Raw genomic sequence first — 19,969 nt, 5'->3', positions numbered from 1 at the left:
ACCCAGCCACCCCTTCTTAGGACTCCCTGCGCCTTTCCTTTGACGACATGTGGCCCCAGGCCAGCATGCGCTCAGACTGGTGTGGCCTGTTACAGAAGCCATGAGCAGGTGGACTTTGAAACAGGTGGGGTCAAAAGTGGCTGGGCAAAGTTGATACTCTACCATACGAGGTACAAGGCCCACGAGGGCACAAGGTCTCAGAAAGGGTGCAGTAAAGTCACTTTTTAGCTTCATTTAATTGAGTATTTACCAGAACACTTTTGGTGGGTGGGTGGCACATTATTAATATTCTGTGGAAGGGTGTTCTAGTGGGACACCAGTTTGGAAAATATTAGCTAGAGCTGGGCTTTTCATTCCTAGCTCCATAATAGACTCATCTGGGAGCTTGAAATATATATATATATATATACACACCAATGCCAGCCCTCTGCCCACTTCTTTTCAATCGGACTGGGGGTGATACCCAGGCAGTGGTATTGTTTTTAAAGACTCTCTTCCTTGGATAAGTCTAATGTCAACCAGGGCCAAGAACCTCTGACAGAGGCCTGCCACTTATGCCCCCCAGTGGTCCCCCTCTAGTGCGCAGACCTAGAGCTCTAATGTGTCAGAGAAAGACATTTTCTCTGGGCTCAGATCTGGATCATTAATGGATCTTGAAGTGTTAGCTGACATGTTGGGATTTGCTGGTTTCACTGGCCCACTCCCTACCACACTTCCTTCTCTTTGGTAGTTGCCATGTTCAGTGGGAAGGAACAGGCTGCCTGTTTTACCCAGAACCTTCCCTGAAAACCTGTATCTGCTATATCACAACTTCAGGTAAGTGAGGAATTGCTCTTCCTCACGAAAAACGGTGAGGACCTCTGTTGTAGGTAAACCTTCCAAGACTTTCTCTATGACTTATGGTAGCCTGTCTCCCACTTGACCTAGTAGGTGATAAAAATCCCTGAAATGTCCATCATTAGTGTAGTTCACTTGGGAAATGAAAGTCAGGACAATAGCCTGGTACCTGGAGGCTTGGAAAGCCATGTCTAACGTAAATTTCTAGCTCAAATTTTCACCTTGTCTCTGAGCTTTTCTAAAGTCTTACTGGAATACAAAATGCATGTTGCTTCCTCCTTAAATAAGGAACCAACATTTGCTGATTAAAAAGTCCAGAGAGAAAAACTGGATAATTTTATGGAGTCCTTTTATAATCTGCTAAACAAATGTGATTCTTCAACCTTTTCATTTAAAGGTATAGGAGAAAGAGAAAAGACATTTAATATTTATTAAGCATCAACAATGGTCTAGGATAAACACAGTTCTTTCTATGTTGTCATCACATTTCATCTTCACACTATCCCTTAGGGTAGTTCCTATTACCCTACTTTTCTGATTGTGGAACGGGAGGTTCAAAGGGCCTAACTCCTCTGTGGGCACTGCCCACAGTTCTGCTGGAAATGTGAGGCAGAGCTGAGCCTTGAACCCAGGTCTTGTGATGATGATGGTGGCAAACTCGGGCCCAGACCAACATTTCCCACCTCCACAGAGCCCACCACAGGCAACAGGCTGGGACTCCAGTCTGAGCTTGATGACCTGTTTAGCGCTCAGAAAGTTCCATGTTTTTCATTATTTTCCTGCATCTTGACTCTCAGTTTTTTGTGTGTCGTCTCCAAAACAGCATCTTAATCTCAGAAGCCTTTTCTCCTCAATGTTCTAGTCTGTGGTTTTGGAACAGGATAAGTGGTAATGCTGTGTAGAAAGGCAGCATGTTCTGCCCTGGGGGTTTATATTTCAGTACTTAAAAAACACATAGGTGTGCAAGCAGAGTTGCATAATGGTAAGAACATGAACTTTGGATTAGATCCGGGTTCAAATCTTATCCTGTGACTTACTAACTCTGTGACATTAGGAGAGTCACATTACCTCTCAGCCTTCAGCCTCTTCATCTATAAAATGAGGTAATAAGAAAGTCTATCTCCTAGACTTGTGACAGAACAAGGTAACAACTCAGGTCTCCTGTGTTTCGTTTCCGTGAGATGCGTAAATCCAAACATTTAAAAGAAGATCGAAATGTTTCACAACTTTCTGAGGCTTGTCATTTGAGAAACTCAGGTAGATTCACAAGTTTTGTGTCATTTGTTGACTCATCAATTTCATCAATTTATTGCTTTAGTCACTCCAGAAATATTTCTTGAGCACCCACCATATATCAGGCATCGTGTTAGGCACTGAAGATAAAGCAGTTTTCAAGTAGCCTAGAGTCTAGCTAAGGCAAATTTGCCTGCATCCTTTTTTATACCCCTTAAGAGATACACAGAAACGATATTCACATACTAATTTATTAATATGAGTCTACAGAATTAACATGCATGTAATAGTATTGGATCTACAGTTAATACGTTGCCCGCTGTTAATTATAATTACTAGTAATTATGGTTAATTTCTAGTCCGACTAACTCTCAGAAAAAGCAGACAGCACCTTCCCTCCATTTTGCTGCTTTAAGCAGCAGCTCAGGTGAATCTGCAGGGAAGAGTTTAACGTGTTTTTTGTTTTTTTTTTAAGATTTTATTTACTTATTTATTTGACAGAGAGAAAGACAGCAAGATAGGGAACACAAGCAGGGGTAGCAGGAGAGGGAGAAGCAGGCTTCCCGCGGAGCAGGGAGCCCGATGCGGGGCTCGATCCCAGGACCCTGGGATCATGACCTGAGCCGAAGGCAGACGCTTAACGACTGAGCCACCCAGGCATCCCGAGAGTTTAACGGTTTTTAACTATTGAGAGTGTATGTTCTTCCATCCTACAGCTTAAAGTGATGAGGCTGGATTCTCAGCAAGGACTGGGTGTCGTCAAAGTATTTTTTTTTCCTTGTCTGGTTTACAGAGCATTCCCTAATTGCTTTGATTTTACACGTGCACCCAGTTGGTATTAATTTTCTGCTCTATGGTAACAACAAAAGAGTGAAATCAGAAAGAGGAAGCCTTGTTTTCCTTTATAGATAGATTACGTGGGAACGGCTGGAGGAGAAAGCAGAGGACACGGCGAGATGGCCTGTTATTCAAGGCCCAGGCCACCTGGACTTGCTCTGCGGCTCTCTCCTGGGTTTGCTTGGGGAGTGGGGCAGAAGTCAGCCTGAGAGTTAGGCAGAACTTTTTAAGGGCAGGATAATTCACAGGATTAGATATTGATAAAGTAACTTATGGGATTGATTTGCATTTAGAATACCCACTATAGATGGCATCCTACCTCTAGTAGAGGAAGACTTAATTGTTTGCACACTAAAAAGCTCTAATTTATCTCTCACTGGGGCTCCAAATTCAGCAGCACTCCCTTTGATCAGGCAGATAAGACTGGGAGCCGAGATTGATCTCTTCTGCATCTACGACACTGCAGATGACAACTACCTGCCTTGTTACAGTGCTATTCTTTAACATCTGATTTTTTTTCTTAAATCTGGGGGGATGAAAGCATCATGCTTTACACAATACTTATAAAATATCACATTGGCCACTGAGAGGCTCCTGTGTTCAAATGTTGGCCCCCCCTTCTCCCCCCGGGCCCCTGCCCTCTGCCCCTCTTCCAATGCCTCATCTTGATCTTCACAGCTGAAGTCCATCCAGATTGTCCTCCTTTCTAGCTGACAGCAAGAGAGCCAATGAAATACCTTTTCCTGTTGCTGGGTGACTACGGATATTTTGAAACTATGTCCCATAAATGCAGCAGCTTAAAAGCTTGCCATTGGCCTGTGGGGGGTCCTGTGCGCTGCTGACGCATTAGGCTGGCAGAAGAATGACAGGTGGGAATAGCTATATGCGAATATATCACCGGCCTGATGTTCCACTGCAGAGGAAAACTATTTCAAGGCTGAGTGACAACTATTACATACCCTGTTAGAAGAAAAATAAATCTCCCTGACTCTACATGCGGGCATCTGAAGAACAGTTATGGGAATACTGCAGAAAAAAAAGAAAAAAAAAAAAAACCTCAAGGTTTTCTTACCCTCAAATATCCTGCTTTTCACGACACATTAGAAGTTCCACCTGTCCTAGAAATATACATGTATTTCTACATACTCTTTGTAGTTACGTGTTGATACATTTTAAAGTCCAAACTTGTTTATACAGGGAAATAGTTTTAAACAATGTCAAGGAAGCCCCTTAAATTTTTTCTTTGTCTCCTTGTCTCTAGTGTCCTCTCCTTCACCTTCCTCCCCTGACCTTCAAGTCCCAAAATCCATCAGCCACAGGGTGTGGTCAGTGTCAGCACAGTACTGACTGCGTTTTATCTCACTCTGTCCACTTAAAATATTTGCATCCTGGTGGGAGGATAAGCAAAGTCTTGTCCAAACGGCTTTGGGATTCTCTTTGCAGCCAGAGAGAGCTGTTTGAGTACAAATAACTGCTTTTGCTAACACCGGGGTTAACTGTTCATACACAAATCTGCCAAAGAGCCTCTAGGAAAGAATGTCCTTCTACTAATTGAATTCTAATGAGGCTAGGAAGTAGATTAGGAATTGAGCTTTTACTGTGAGTTTCAAACATCAGATCTTCGGGAACTTTGAGATGTTTGGCTTACTCGATCTGCTCAATTCTCCAGTAAGTCCTATTTAGTTCACGAAGAAATGACTACTCGAGAAGAGAGCTGTGGGTTATTGGTTGATCCAGTCAAAAGGGGTTTTCCTGGGTCTGCATCGGTGCCCCCAGGACTCAAGAGCAATAGAAAGATGCTACTGTGAGATGATCAGATGAGACAACTGTTAATGAGGAGTTCCTGGGCCAATTTAATTGGCACATTCCTGGAAGTTAGATTTATTTGTCTTATAAAATTTGGGTGAGTTTGAAAGCCTAATCAAGGTGACCCTCAATGGGATTAGTGGTGAAAATAGAAATGTTTTAAGGGTATAATAAAACATTCTTTTCAATAATGCAATCTAGACAAAGGCTCTTTGGAAACCACTATGGCTGGCAGGTCACTGGTGGGTGTTGCCCAGTGTCTACAATTATGAATCATGAAGGGAGAGATTGTGAGCATCTCAGCTGTGCTCCAGGAAATGTGTGCTTTCCATAAGAGAGGCCACAGTAGGTTGGATAGGGACCGAAAGTTGCGTCTTAAAGTTATGTGCCTGTATACCTCACCTGTGAAGGCCAGCTGTGTTTCTATCTGCCTAGTATCCCTCCCCTTCCTTCCTTCCTTCCTTCCTTCCTTCCTTCCTTCCTTCCTTCCTTCCTTCCTTCCTTCCTTCCTTCCTTCCTTCCTTCCTTCCTTCAAGATTTTATTTATTTATGAGAGAGAAAGAAAGAAAGAGACAAACAGACTCTGCACTAAGCGTGGAGCCCTACGCAGGGCTCAATCCCACAACCCTGAGATCATGACCTGAGCTGGAATCAAGAGTTGGACACTTAACCAACTGAGCCACCCAGGCGCCCCTCCCTCTCCTTTCAAGGAAACCATGTGTCCCACTCCAACCATGTTTTTCCATCTTGGAGCTGATATATTCTTCTATGACAATGTCCCTGTCACAGTTGGTTGGTCCAGGGATGGGCCCTTGACCCAAAATAGACCAACTGGAAAACTTTCCTGAGATTCTTCAAACTGGAACTTGGAAACAGTTCTTTCTGGAGGGGGTTGCTGAAAGATGAGAAACTGAGGCCTTAACAGAGGCCACGTTTACCCCTTTGTAAGGAAAGCGAGGCTGCAGGGAGCATATCCGGGGGCTCAAAGCTGCATTGATGCGGCTCTGCACGTTTGACTCAAGGGGCCCCTTGGGTGCTTGTTGCAGCCGGGTGCCTCTGCCCCCAGCAGCTGGCTTCGTCCAAGCACATTCTGTGGGGCATGTTGTCCTTTTGGTATACAGTGTACTCCTACTTGTAACCCTTCTCGGGAGGAACTTTGAGCTTACGTATATTACACAGAGGAAGGAGATTTTTACCTCTGGGACCTTGCCACCACTCCGTCCTGCCTTCTCATAAGTGAATCACTATGCAGTGGGAGAAAAAGCTCATGTGGAGACAGACACGTGATCACAGCCCAGTGCAGACAGGGACAACAGAATACTTGGACCTTTGGTTTTTAAGGGGGTTATCAAAATAATCAGCCTTTGCTCTCACACATAACTCTTCAGAGAACCAGAGGAAAGTTGTTTTCAAAGAGATCACTGATGGTTTGAAAGATATTTTAGGCAGAAGAATAAGTTTCTCCATGGTTTTAAAGGGAGGGTGATTAGTGAAAAAAAAAAAAAGTTAAGTAAATAAAGGAAAATGGATAGTTTCATTAAAAAAATAAAGGGAGGGTGAGTCCTATGATTTTTCATATTAGAGCAACATAGTCACTGAAAGCCTCTCTCCCTCTTCTCTTTCTTTTCTGAGTTCTCGGGTTTTCCTGCTGGTCGTGAGGGGAAGAGTGCTAAGTGTCCTTCTTTAAAATCCAGCTTCAGTGTTTCATGGAGTTGTTTGACAAATTTAAGCCCAGTGGTGAGGATGGCCACCTGTTTCTGCAAAAACCATCACAAAGCTTGGTTTTCACAGAACTCCCTTCTGTCTCTGGAAAGGCCCAAGATGAATTATAATATATGTTAGGAAAAATGAACCTGGTATACGAATGGGATCATTCAGCACAAGAACTGTTTGGGATTTACCCTTCAAGGAGAAAAATCGCTATTAGATCCCACAGCCTGTCTGCTGAAGCTGCAATTCCCGGATGCTGAAGTTTGCGAAAGCACACCTGCATAAGCAGTAGGCCTGGACTGCCTTCCTACTGTGTCACCTTAAAAACAAACAAACAAACAAACACGCCTTTGCAGAGTCTGTGGAAATCTGAACTCCTCCGTCTATCAAGGAACTAAGCCTTAGATTTCAGAAGGGCTCATCATCAGACCATAAGGACAGGGCCAAACCAGGACCGGAAGAACCTAAAACGAAAAGGGTTCCGCGTCTATTTTGAAAGGGAATATTACAAATTCAGCATGCCTACCTAGATCAAGATTTCTTAGTTTGTAATACAGGTAAGGCCCTGAAAAGAGAGCTGGCACATGGTAAAATGTTCATTAAATATTTGTTATTTTCCATGTGACCATCACACTGCAAGAACTGAGCACATACTGGGTAGGAGAGTCCCAAAAAAGGATCTCCGGGGCAAGAAGTGAGGCCTCCAAATGGGCGGTGTGCGATCTCCCTCAGCTGCCAGATGCGTAAGTGGGATAAAGCCACTGATGCCTCCTTGAAGGGCTTCTGTTAACATCCAATGAAATAAGAACAGTGAAGGCACACTGAATCAGAAGGAATGCCACAGCCATTAACAACACAACTCTCAGCGAGTGGCAGTATTTAAAAGTATACAATGATTGGTATCAGGTTATCCTACAGTAAGCCCAGAAAATGTATGTTAAAGTCTGTCCACCTGTGGATGATTAACGGCAGGATGGTATTTTTATCCCTGGGCAGGTTGAAAAAAGCCTGCCCTTTTTAAATTTCTCGCCAGCCCTTCTTACACTTTCCCCTTTCATGGGCATGTGGGTTTGATGACAGTGAGCCTGAAGAAGTACATGTAGGCCCTGCTCTGGGCAGCTTCTTGGGCCAAGGGTGAGGCCAAGCTGCACAGCCCCCAGCCTGGGGGTATGAGGTAAAACCTATTTGGAGCTTGGATCCCTTTTACAATGTGGTCTTGTAGAAAGGATTCTAGAGTCTTCTGTTAGGGTGATTGTCACAGATTTTCGATTTTTATTAAAATTCGTACTTGTTCACACCTTAATTCCTTTTAGTCTCAACCACGTTCGAGGCCCTAGATGGGAACAGCAGCCTGTACTACAAGCTAGTCTTAGAACAGTCTCTGTGGCTACTCTAGTTCATAAAGCTGAGTTTAATTTCTAAGTTTTGTGTATATTAGTGTCAAATCCAAAGATAGCAAAATCCTGCACAGATACTGTGTCATTGACTAGGGACGTTCTGTGCCTGGCTAAGGTGTCATCTTTGCAGACTCCATGAATTGCTTCCAGGGAAAGAAAAAGCACCCAAAACAGAGTTCCTATTCCACCAACACGCATCACCGGCATTGCTAGAAAAGGGAAGAGTGCTGAATGGCTCCACCAGCTCTGGGAATGAAAGGAGTGTATTCGAAGGGATTGAGCGCAGCCACACTGACTGCTGGGTTCAAGTCCCGCTCCGTGCATACCGCACAATACGCCACCATACAAACAATTAATGGAACATCCGACCTCTGGATAGCTACCACACCATCTCGCCATCAACTCCCAGCACCTCCACTGTGCCTCCCCTGAACTCGCTGGCTCATTGGGATACGGCCAGCAAGAGGGCTTTACCCAGGCTTTGTTGGTAAGGCTGAACCAGAGGGGAGATCTCCCCAGTCGTTCCACCTCGTGCCTCAGCAGATAAATAAGCTGCTGTGTCACTAACATATTCCAGGTCATGTGCACACACAAACATTATTGTATCTTGAAATTACTTTTAAATGACTGTCTTTTGGGTTTTAAAACCATTTTCCTAGAAATGTGGCTCAGCAAATCCTTACGTGGAGCAAGGATGGCACCCAGTGGCCAAAGTGTTTCATCTCAGATCTTGTTGTTCTCACAGATTTTCCATTGCTTGTCTCTTTGGAGACAATGAATTGCCATCTTTTTCTAACGCCAGAGTTGAAACACTAAATCACTTGACTATCCCTTTAAGCTAAAGTGTGTACACATACACACACACACACACCACACATATTCACACATACAAATTGAAGCTATATACAGAGGCTAATTCAGAATAACATTCAAAAATCCTTAAAAATTTAGCGTAAAGTCTTATGTTAGAGTCGTCATATTTCAGATATGCAGATTACTGTCCATGATGTCCCTAATACCGTGCATCAGTATAGGAAACATTATACAAATGTAAACCCAGTCTCCCATTCTTCACTTCATATCTTCCCCCAAATAGTCTCTAGTTCATGAGTTCTCATGCCTTAAACATAAGACTTTATCTCCTGACAAGTGCTTTATCCTTAAACTGATGTTCACAATCTCATAACCCTGTTATCTTTCTTACAAGGTACTTGGCAGGCCTGGAGAGCACAGGATAATAAAGTGGGACTGTTCTCTTTCCTTTGAGCTTTCCAGATGTCAAGAGATTTCTATACAGCTAGATAGCCAATCAGACAGTAAGGAAGACAAGCAAGATGTCAGAATAATGGATCATATACCCTCTTGCTCAAAATGATGCAATATCTTCATAATGTTTGCTGTTTCCAATTTCCTTAGGTTTCTAAGCAGTCTGAAACCTCAGGGCAAGAAGTCACATGGATGGTACAACCACAATACAAAAAGAAGTTTCTAATAGAATAGCATTATATATCGATTGCCCAAAGAGTACCATGAAAAGCCTCTTTTTACAAATGTCTATGTTAAGTTCAGCCCCAAATTCTGTTTTTCTCAGACATCATCACCATTCACACTTATCTGGCCCCCACACTGTCAAAATGCCACAGAGGTTCCAAGAAATCAAAAGAAATGACTTCAGGATAAAATTCCATGATATTACTTATATTTTCCTATTCAGAACTTGAGGAGAAGCATTATCTTCAAGGTCAAAACAAAACACTGGAGAGGAAAAATCAAAGCCAAGCACGTGCATTTTTCTTGCTGGTTCTTTTGGTTCTTGGTCACCTTGTATGTAAAGGGTAATGACCCTGCCCTCACCAAGAGGTGTGAGGTTCAAATAAGATAATGGGAAGGAAAACGTTTTTATACACTGCTAAGTCATATGACATATTATTTGACACATTAATATTATTTAAACATTTATAGGTAGCTCTAGTCTAGTGTATACTTTCTATACTGATGAGATTAAGATTCTTGCTACCTAAAATAATCACTGATCTTTCTTATGAGTATTACTGTATAATGTTACCCTTCAAATATAATGCAGCCGTGGTGGGCTTTGGAAATCACTTATAATATGTAATTACATCAAGCTGAGCCCAAGTCTTCCACCAAATACCCAAATTTTTAAATAAGCTTAAATTTAAAGCTTTGGGTATTTAGAAATTATAAGAACCCCAAGATGTTTTATAAACTTTATGTTGCTTTATGTTTTATTTTCCCCTTCCCTCCTGGAGATACATTTTATAGGCTCATAACATCGTAGCATTTTATAGCTGAAAATGGTTTTGTTACTCAGATGAGGAAACCTGAGGCCTAGCAATTTTAAGTGAACCCAGAGGTCTGGTGGCTGCTTTGTCTATTTACATGTTCGCTTTCTGTCCTATGTCCATGGCCTTACAAAGACTGCTTCAAAAGGGACAGCTCTGGCAACCGAGACATTCTTTCCTAACTTGGGATTTCATGTTGGGCCTTGAGATCAATAGAATCATGATTTACGCACATTTTTAAGATTTTGGGTAGATCTGGTGTCACCTGTGAGAAACCATGCAGAACTACCCAAAACAGCACATAATTTCAAAAATAGGTAGAAGGGACAGAACGCAGGATGATACAAATAAAAAGAATTAGAAAGGCATCCTGAGATTCAAGAAAAGAATAGTTTTAACAGGTTTAATTATCGGGATGGTGGTAGCAGGATACATGAGTGAACAATCTTATTTAATACAGGCATGCCTCATTTTATGGCACTTGGCTTTACTGCGCTTTGCAGATACTTTGGTTTTTTTATAGACTGAAGGTTTGTGGCAGCTCTGTGTTGAGTGAGTCTATCAGCACCATTCTTCCAAAAGCATTTGCTCACTTCATGTCTCTGTGTCACATTCTCGTAATTGTCTAAATACTATCAACTTTTACATTATTATATTTTATATATATTATTATATATCTGTGATCAGTGATTATGACTTACTCAAATCTCAAATGATGGTTCATCTTTTTTTAGCAATAAAATATTTGTTAATTAAGATATGTACATTGTGTTTTTAGACATCATGTTATTGTACACTTAATAGGCTACAGTATAGTGTAGTAAACATAACTTTTATATACACCAGGAAACCAAAAATGCATTTGACTTGCTTTATTGCACTACTCTGCAACCAAACCCTCAACATCTCTGAGGTGTACTTGTATTATAGCAATTGCTGAATCAACTAAGAATGAATGACAAGGGACCTTTGCCCACAGTAGGGAAGCACAGATATTGTCATTACTGAACACTTCAAAGAGAGTATCCTAAACAAAGAAAATGAATCCCTTTATTTTCATATAGTTCAGGCTTCTTAGGAAATTAGCACCCAGGAACTTAAAACAAGGTGTTGAGATACAATTTGCAGACACTCTTATTGTCATAGATCCTTGCTTCCAAATTCTACTCATATGTTGTAACCACCTCTGCCATCAAAACCACAAATAGTTCAATGGATTTGGTAGAAATTTCTCCAGCACCCAGGTGCAAGACATGACTTTAGGAAATATAAAGGTTACAAAAATGAGTAAAGACAAGGATTCGCTCATAAAAATGCTCCTGGTTTAATCAGGTGAATGGACAGGTGCATAAAGATTTATATCACAAGGCAGAAACTGATACGTATAATGAAAAAAATGGCAAACAAGCAGATCACTTTTGCCTGAATTACAGTGAGAATGACTTCATAGAGGGCACAACTGAGCAGGAGCAGATGGATTGTCAGGACTCTAAATATGCTGAGATAGAAACAGGAATGGGGACTGAGATCGGGAAGGGCAGAGAATGGACAGAAAATATCAAATAGAGCTCGTGTGAAGGGTGGGTCAGTGGGAGCATGGGAAACAGGATGGAAAAGTGAACTGGAGCTGAGAGTTCAGAGCACTTTTTATAAGTATTATTATAATGAATTTAGTTATTTATTTTAAATGTTTTAATTTGAGTATAGCTGACACACAATGTTGCATCAGTTTAAGGTGTTCAACACAGCGATTCAACTTCTCTACCCGTGATGCTATGCTACCATCTGTCACCATACGCCATTACAGTGTCATTGACTATATTCCCTCTGCTGTACCTTTTATTCCTGTGATTCATTCATTCTCTAACTGGAAGCTTGTTTCTCCCACTGGTCTTCACCCATTTGAATGTCCAACTGAAGAATTTGAAATGATGGGATCTAAAGGCTTATAGAAGATGTTGAGCTTTGTGAGAAGGCAACTGGTACCAACATACTATTAATCCGGCCACTATGCACAGGATTAATTTGGGAGCTGGTTTTATGCCCAACATGTTGGGCATAAGACCAGCTTGCTTAAAAAAAAATTAAAGAGCAAGAGAGAAAGAGAGGCAGGGAGACCAGCTAGGAGAGCATGCATAACAAATGTCTGCATGAGAAAGAATGAGGATCCGAGCTGGTGGTGACTGTGAGGATCGGAGGAGCATGGGAGACATTGTGAAGTCAGAATGGAGGGATGAGCCCATGGGAGTGAGGAGATGTGAGGACTCAAAGGTGACTGGACAGTTATATCCAAAGTGGTCCTCTGGAGAGGAGGGTGAGGGAAGCATGGCAGTCAGGGGTTTGTAGCTCCTACGTATACTGAAGGAGATGCAGAGAGAAAACCAACCGTTACGATTGCTAAACCAAACCAACATCACTGAGGGGAGGGCATATCAGTTCTTTATTTCCCAGTTCCATGCCTGTAGTCATAGATGGCTCTAACTAGAGGCAAACCGGAAAGAAGGAGAGTGATACAGTTCCAGATGCCCTAGTGTTCTGGAAAGCTCTGACCCCTTTGGCCTCTATAGCTCCCTTCACCGTTCAGAAGTCAGCGCTTTAACCGGGCCACACAATTGCCCTCCACTCCTGTCTTCTCTGGACCTTCAGGACTCATCACTGCTCTGAAGCCAAAAATGAACTGCCCTTTATTTCATTCCCTCAGGGTCAGACTCCCTGGGTCTTCACGTGTGCCACTCCAGGAGTGCAGTGGACCAGCTGTGTTAGTGTGTGGAAGCAAGAAGGTGGGAGAACGCCTTCCAGGCACATCCTTCCTCCCAGGGAAAGTCAACATTCCTCATGACCTTTCGGAGACAGTGTTCCTGTTTTGTTTCCAAATTCAAAGAAGGGACAAATGATGGCTGTTGAAGCTGATCTGGGAGGAGGTCAGTGTCACCACAGGATGTAGCTTGGCCAGGTGAGTTCTTGAGGAGCCTTCAACTCATAGCCACATAGTGCAGCAGTAGGAAAGGCCGGGCTGGACTTCAGCCCTGATTCCCCTCACACGGCTCCCCTCCCCAGGATTGTTGACACTCAACAGTGACAAAGCATAACCATCTTTTATCTGACCTAACATTCCATGAAGACACAACTCATAAAGAGAAGCCCATATGAACATGTGGACATTCGGACACAAAGCACTCCACGGATTTCTGGACATGGCCTAAGCAGTGCAGGCTGCCCAGCTCAGCCTGCTGCCACAGGAGCAGGGCATGCCCTTTTGAATGCCGATTCCCAGATGTTTCCCCTGCAACCAGATTCCTACTGAAGGTTCAAGAACTCCCTGATGATAAAAAAAAATCTCAGAAATTAAACTCGGCACAGATACTATTAAAGTAACAACAAAGCCCTCAAGTCAAGAGGCAGGGACAAGAGAGGAGACAGAATAGGTTAGGTGTAAGATGATTCCCAAGTTCCATTTATACTGCTGCGAGGTCGAGGTCATCTTTTAAACAACGTTAGAAATAAGCAGAGGTGGGGGCGCCTGAGTGGCTCAGACGGTTAAGCCTCTGCCTTCGGCTCAGGTCACGATCCCAGAGTCCTGGGATCGAGTCCCGCATCGGGCTCCCTGCTAGGCGGGGAGCCTACTTCTCCCTCTGCCGCTGCCTCTCTCTATCTCTCTCTCTGACTCTCATGAATAAATAAATAAAACATTAAAAAAAAAAAAAAGAAAGAAGCAGAGGTGAACCGGAAAGTGGTTGGTTGTTGAGATTTCCAAAGGTGGCATTTCAGGAAGACTGTGAGGGCTGAGGCTAGAGGAACAAGTGGAAGTTCTCCTTCCCTCCTTGGCACCCTGACGTTGTGGATTACCGCCTGGACTCTGGAGGTGTCTCTATGGGAGTGCCCGGCCTGCCAAAGAGGAGCTGGAAGGTGCTTCCTACTGACTGTGGTGGGGAACATGAGCTCCCTAAGCCTTTGCCACATGGTGCCCTGCCCTACCTCTCCCCTCCTTGGCAGCTGCCTCATTACTTGGGTTTGGGTAAGTGTCATGGTGTTACCCTCTGTCTACATGGGACACTTTTCCTCTGCAAGAAGCCGATGCAAGGATTGGACTTTTCCCCCAGCTTTGGAAATAGAGTTGGCAGGCCAGCACACGTTCTGTCGCTGTGCAATTAGAAAAAGGTGCGCCCACTGGGAGATCAGTCACTAAGGGGCAACCCATCAGTGGACCAGTCAACTGGGGGCGAGCCCCAACTCCTGCCTCCTTACACAGGGACCCTCGTGCAGGACTTATGATAGACACATCTACCCGCACAACTGCCAGGGCTTATGATAACATTTGAATATTTCAGGATCAAAGATGCCTCCTCAAACTTAATTACTTAAAAAAAAAAAAAAAAGCCTAGTACATCCTATCCCATTGCCCAGCCTCTCCCCTGCCCTCTATCTTACAGAGGAGTTTGTAAGATCCTATTTTTGATGTGGCCATTCTTATTTTGGTAGTAAAGGCCACAGGGGGTACCTATTCCGTGGCACTTTATTTTATTTACTTTACCAGGATGTTAATTTGTGGTCTAGGCACTAACATTGATAACTTGAAATACGCAAGAGGTAGTCCAAACCCAAACAACTAACAGGAGTTATCGGTGTTTAATTACTGAGGCAGTTAAATAGTGCCGTAAACGAGTTCATCTCTGGTTGCAGCCATAACCCATGCAGTTTGGAATTGAAAGAAGGGATGATAAAAGGTGGCAATACAACATGAGAACGTCCATGAGTTTATTTTAATTAGTAAACTGGAATATACAGTAGTAACTGTTTGGTCTGTCCACCACATTGGAATCTTAGGGAAGTGCATAAAATTACAGGAGCATATAATTGGTGTACCAAACTCATTTTCTTATGTTACCACATCTGCCATCTTCAGGTTATTAAAAGCCTTTAAACCAGTCATCTTCAAAGAGATCTAATTGTCAATATGGTCTTTATACATTATTCCCGTTAGCACAGAGCAGAAAAGATATAAACAGGCACTAAAATCTGCACAAATTTTCTGGGCACACCTTTCTTATTTCAAGTTCAAGAAAGATCAGTAAATGTTAATGAGGATTGAAAACTATTCTTTAGATCCTGGTTTCCTCATTCAATGCACAGGGCAACCAGCCCATAAAGGACAAATTATTAACATTATAACCTCAATCAGACTTTGAAAAAGTTAATTCATTAGTTCCAGGAAGTTCTGTGATCTTTTTGTGTATAGGTGGCCCTCCAAAAAAGACTGTTTCCCAAGGTATAAATAATATATCACAGCCACAAAAATAAGCTTAGGTTCTGACATTCCTAGATGAGCAATTATATGTTGTTTCATCTACTTATTCTGGCTAGATAATCCAGGAAAACTTCTAGAATGGTTTTCACACTCTGACCACCCTTCACCCACCTACCACCACACACCCATGAAAGAGACTTTTCCCAACAGGAGAAATGGAGTTAACAGAACAAAACAAAACAGAAAGGAAGACATCTTTTCCCTCTCCTCTGACATTTTACAATAGGAAAAGAAATCCCCAAATATAGACAGGTGTGAAATAGGAAGACAAGATATGAAAAAAGGTAAGATGATATTAGCCTTGCATTAATGATTATTAAAGATTGACTATAGGTTTATTATATATGAAATCTGTGTTCCTTGAAACCATCCCACTGAGGAGTACAAGTGGTAGTTAATTGAAAGTAATTAATTAATGGTGTGTATTGTACTCTCCAATATTATGGGATTTCCATCTCTCCTACTTATTTCTGAGAGTTCTCAGGGTATACCTAACTTGTCCTTAAAATGTGACCACTCAGCCTGCATTGATTCCTTCAGCTTCTGCTGGTCATTTTGATAGAAGGTGCCTTCCCTCTGGTCTATCTGAGGCTTTCTTTCCCTTGGGCTGCCGCTTTCTGTTGCGTGCTATTGGCACTCTGGAACCCTCATGCTCTTGGGGTCATTTACTGCACTGAAACTGTACTAAAGTCCATACCTTTTGTGTCCATTCACGTTTTTAGCTGAGAAGATGAATCTATAGGAGGCTGGGTTAAGGGACAAATCTAAGAGACAAACCCCATGTTGAACTTGGAATCATCTAGACACTGAGGCCTGTGGTCTCAATTTCCACTAGGAAGACTTCTTGATTAGGAGGCCTCTAGTCTCTTGTGTGAATAACCATTTCTCACTGGTGTTCTCAACATATCTGAATCCTGGATGTGGTACAGCTTGGGCTGCAACCGGAGTCTGGTCTATGTATGCATGTATTTGACCTCCAGGTCCTAGAGGATGATATTTCCTTCCAAGCCCTGATTTCATCTCTGAATCACTGATCAATAGCTTTGTCCCAGCTGTACATAATCCAATACATTGACTCAGCCATCCTTAAAGGACGAAATTTCATGGATAACTCTATTCCAGATTTCAAATCTCTCTCTACATATAGATCTATTTTCTTTACTATCTCTGTTAAAAAATTATTGTAAGTAGCAAAGTTTACAATATATTTGAATGCAAGCATGGTTTATCTGTACATATGGGTCAAAACAAAGCATTTATTTACTGCTATTTAGCTACAATGTTAGGAAACTGCCATTGCACATACTCCAGTGTGAAATTTCAGTAAGTACTTTTCAGTGTCTATGTGCAGGATTATTTTAAGCTCACTACATTTTAATGTTATTGCTGCAGTTATAAGACATCAGCTACTAATTATGATAATGTTTTGTTTACTTTATATATCAAGAAAAAAAGCCATTAGGTTAAAATTATCTACTATATCTCAATTACATTGTTTAAGACACTTACCAATATCTTTCAGGATAAAATCTGGAATAAATCAGTTAAGTTAATATTCTTGATAACTTTAAGATGAAATAACCCTTTGTTCTCAAATTTAAATACTTCATATTTTTAGTATGTTTGTGAGCTAACAATAGAAAAGCATGGCAAATTCCAAGACAATGGTATTTTCCTTAGACTAAGGAATTAAGAATTAAGGCTGAACAAGGGGCAGTATGTGTTGAGGGTACACAGCTATGGATTTTGGCCCGCTGTGCCTCTGTGCTTGTCCCATCAAATAGCTCCTGCAGTCATATTTGTCCCACTGTGCGCTTTGCTATCTTTCTCCCTGCAGCTCCCTTCCTTCTTTTAGCAATGATGATAATGATAATAACAGTAAACATATAAGACAGTGAGAACAGTAAAATATTTGCAGCAAGTTATTTCCCTAAATCAGATTTCTAGGTAACTAAGCTTTATTAAAGTATAAAAGCTTTACCTATTTTTGATGGACTTATTTATAAAATATATAGAAGATATGAAAAATAATCATATGTAACCATGGTTTTTAACATTTTCTTTTTTTTTTTTTCTTTTTCTTTTGGTTTTTAACATTTTCTTAATGAATAATTGTTTTGAATTACGGAACACTGATGCCTCTTGGATTCATTCATTCATTCATTCATCCATCAATTCAACAAATATTTACTAAGTACTACCATGTTCCCAGAACTGTAGGGATAGAGCAGTGAGTGAACACAACATACAAAAAGTGCTGCCCGATGACACTCACATTCTAGCTGATAGGTAGGATGTTTATCTCCCTAACAAGAGGGCCCTGACCGCCACAGTTTGGGTTGTTCTGTCTCCTTCTTCTGCTGTCAGCTGTCACCTCTTGCTGGCAACATGTCGCTCCTGATCTGGGTCAGCACTGCAGTCTTTTCCTAAGCCTCTCATCCAGCCAATAGCACCATATCCCTGGCTGGAGCCCATGCAGCTCAGCTTGTGCCCGCGCTAAATGCACTGCTCCCTGCCCTTCTGAGCACTCCCCTCATCCTTACTCTGAGTTTGGAGTCTTCCCTTGTTTCCTTTCTTTATTAGTGTGACTCAACTCTAATGATCCAATTTAGGGATCAGGTCTCTGTGCCATTGTTCCTGGGAAGATGAATGCATCTGCGTGTAAATGAAACTCTTAGAAGAGTAGCCATCACCAAGGGTTATTACATACAGATATCACAGTACAAAACACTATCTTTCTTACGGTTGTGGTGGCTAACCTGATAATTCTGGACTTCCACGAAAACTTTAAAAGGCAGAGACCGAAGCTTGCAAAGGGGAGGGAAATCAGGCCTCGCAACACTCTCATATTTTGACCATGACTGGTTAGAAGTGCAGGGGACGGAACAAGAATTTTGGGCTGCCTTTAAGAGAATGGTGGTGACTGAGGTGAAAAAGAATATCTAGGGCACCTGGCTGAGTCAGTTGGTGGAACATGTGACTCTTGATCTTGGGGTTGTGAGTTCGAGTCCCATGTTGGGTGTAGAGATTACTTAAAAATACAATCTTAAAAAAAAGATAAAAAATATCTAAGCCTCATTCACAGACTTATCGTATGTTGGAGCTGGAAGAAGGTCCCACTGAACAGCAGTGAACACCGTGGTTAGGAGCTCCAGTTCCAGGGCCAGATTGCCTGGCTATACCCCTTACAATCATTTGACCTTGGCTGTCTACTTAACATCTCCATGCCTCAACTGACTCCTCTGTAAAACAGTATGTTCTTCACAGGATTATGAAACTCAAATGAATTATATAGGTAAAATGCTTTGTATTGTGGTCCATAGTAAGCATATGGCAAATGTTAGTTATTATTGTCCTAATCTCTTCCTTATTTTTACAGATGAAAATATTTAAGTGAACAGAAAGTTGGAGGAAAAATAAATGCCAAAGCCAGGTGTCCCGATTCTCACAATATTACACAGATTTTTTTCTCTTATACCCCACATATTTAACAAATGGAAAGAAATAAATAATGAATCATTTAAATGATCATGAAGGGGATACTTAGTTTATATATAAGTCCCTTTTCCCCTCTAAGACTGAAATATTCAAACACACCTTTGCCCAGTTCTTTTCCCTAATACCTAGTGGACCAGACTGATTCTACAGAGGCAAGTGACAGCGGGTCAGAATGCCATGTGAAGATTAACATTACGTAATAGCAAGGGCACCCTTTGCTTCCTTACCTTAAACTTGTCAACTTCAGCTTTTGAACATGTTGCATGGTATGACAGTACCTGATTCAGAAGAAAAGGGAAAAAAAAAACCCTTTAATAACTAGACATGACTGTTTTCTGAAATTCTCCTGGCTTATAAATAAATGCAGTTCATTATGTCACCTTGAAAATAGTGGATTTTTTTAATTGAAGTATAGTTGACATACAATATCCTATTAATTTCTGGTATACATCAGAGTGATCTGATACTTTTATGCATTACAAAATGATGCCCATGATAAGTCTAGTTACCATCTGTCACCATACATTTATTACAATATTATTGACTGTATTTTTTATGCTGTACATTATATCCCAGGACTTACTTATTTTCTAACTGGAAGTTTGTATCTCTTAATCCCCTTCACCGATTTCATCTGCCCCCCTACCCAACCCTTCCCGTTTCTGGTGACCAAAAGTTTATTTCTTGTTTCAATGAGTCTGTTTCTGTTTTGTTTCATTTGTTCTTTTGTTTTGTTTTTAGATTCCACATATCAGATGTATGATTTGCAGATATCTTTTTCCATTAAGGAGGTGGCCTTTTGGTTTTGTTGATGGTTTCCTTTGCTGTACAGAAGCTCTCCAGCTTGATGTAGTCCCATTTGTTTATTTTAGCTTTTGTTGCCCTTGCCTGAGGAGACTGGTCCAAAAAAATTTTTTTGCTAAGACTGATGTCGAAGAGCTTACTGCCTATGTTTTCTTTTAGGAGTTTTATGGCTTCAAGTCTGACATTCAAATCTTTAATCCAATTTGAATTTATTTTTGTATATAGTGTAAGACAGC

General features: G+C 41.6%; 1 protein-coding gene across 1 annotated transcript in view; it reads right to left on the bottom strand.

Moving 5' to 3' along the window:
- The window catches only part of PDE11A (phosphodiesterase 11A), a 300,465-nt gene that overhangs the window by 114,935 nt on the left and 165,561 nt on the right, over nt 1-19,969 (bottom strand). The window contains exon 7 of the mRNA XM_081815325.1: nt 19,157-19,207. Within this exon, the coding sequence (XP_081671451.1) occupies nt 19,157-19,207 (51 nt within the window). The remainder of the gene's footprint in view (nt 1-19,156; nt 19,208-19,969) is intronic.

This window comes from Leptonychotes weddellii, chromosome 3 (genome assembly GCF_054177405.1).
Source record: "Leptonychotes weddellii isolate Sample4059 chromosome 3, ASM5417740v2, whole genome shotgun sequence".
Taxonomy (NCBI): domain Eukaryota; kingdom Metazoa; phylum Chordata; class Mammalia; order Carnivora; family Phocidae; genus Leptonychotes; species Leptonychotes weddellii.
Note: the sequence above shows the minus strand (reverse complement) of the source record. Positions and strands in the feature narration are given on the sequence as shown.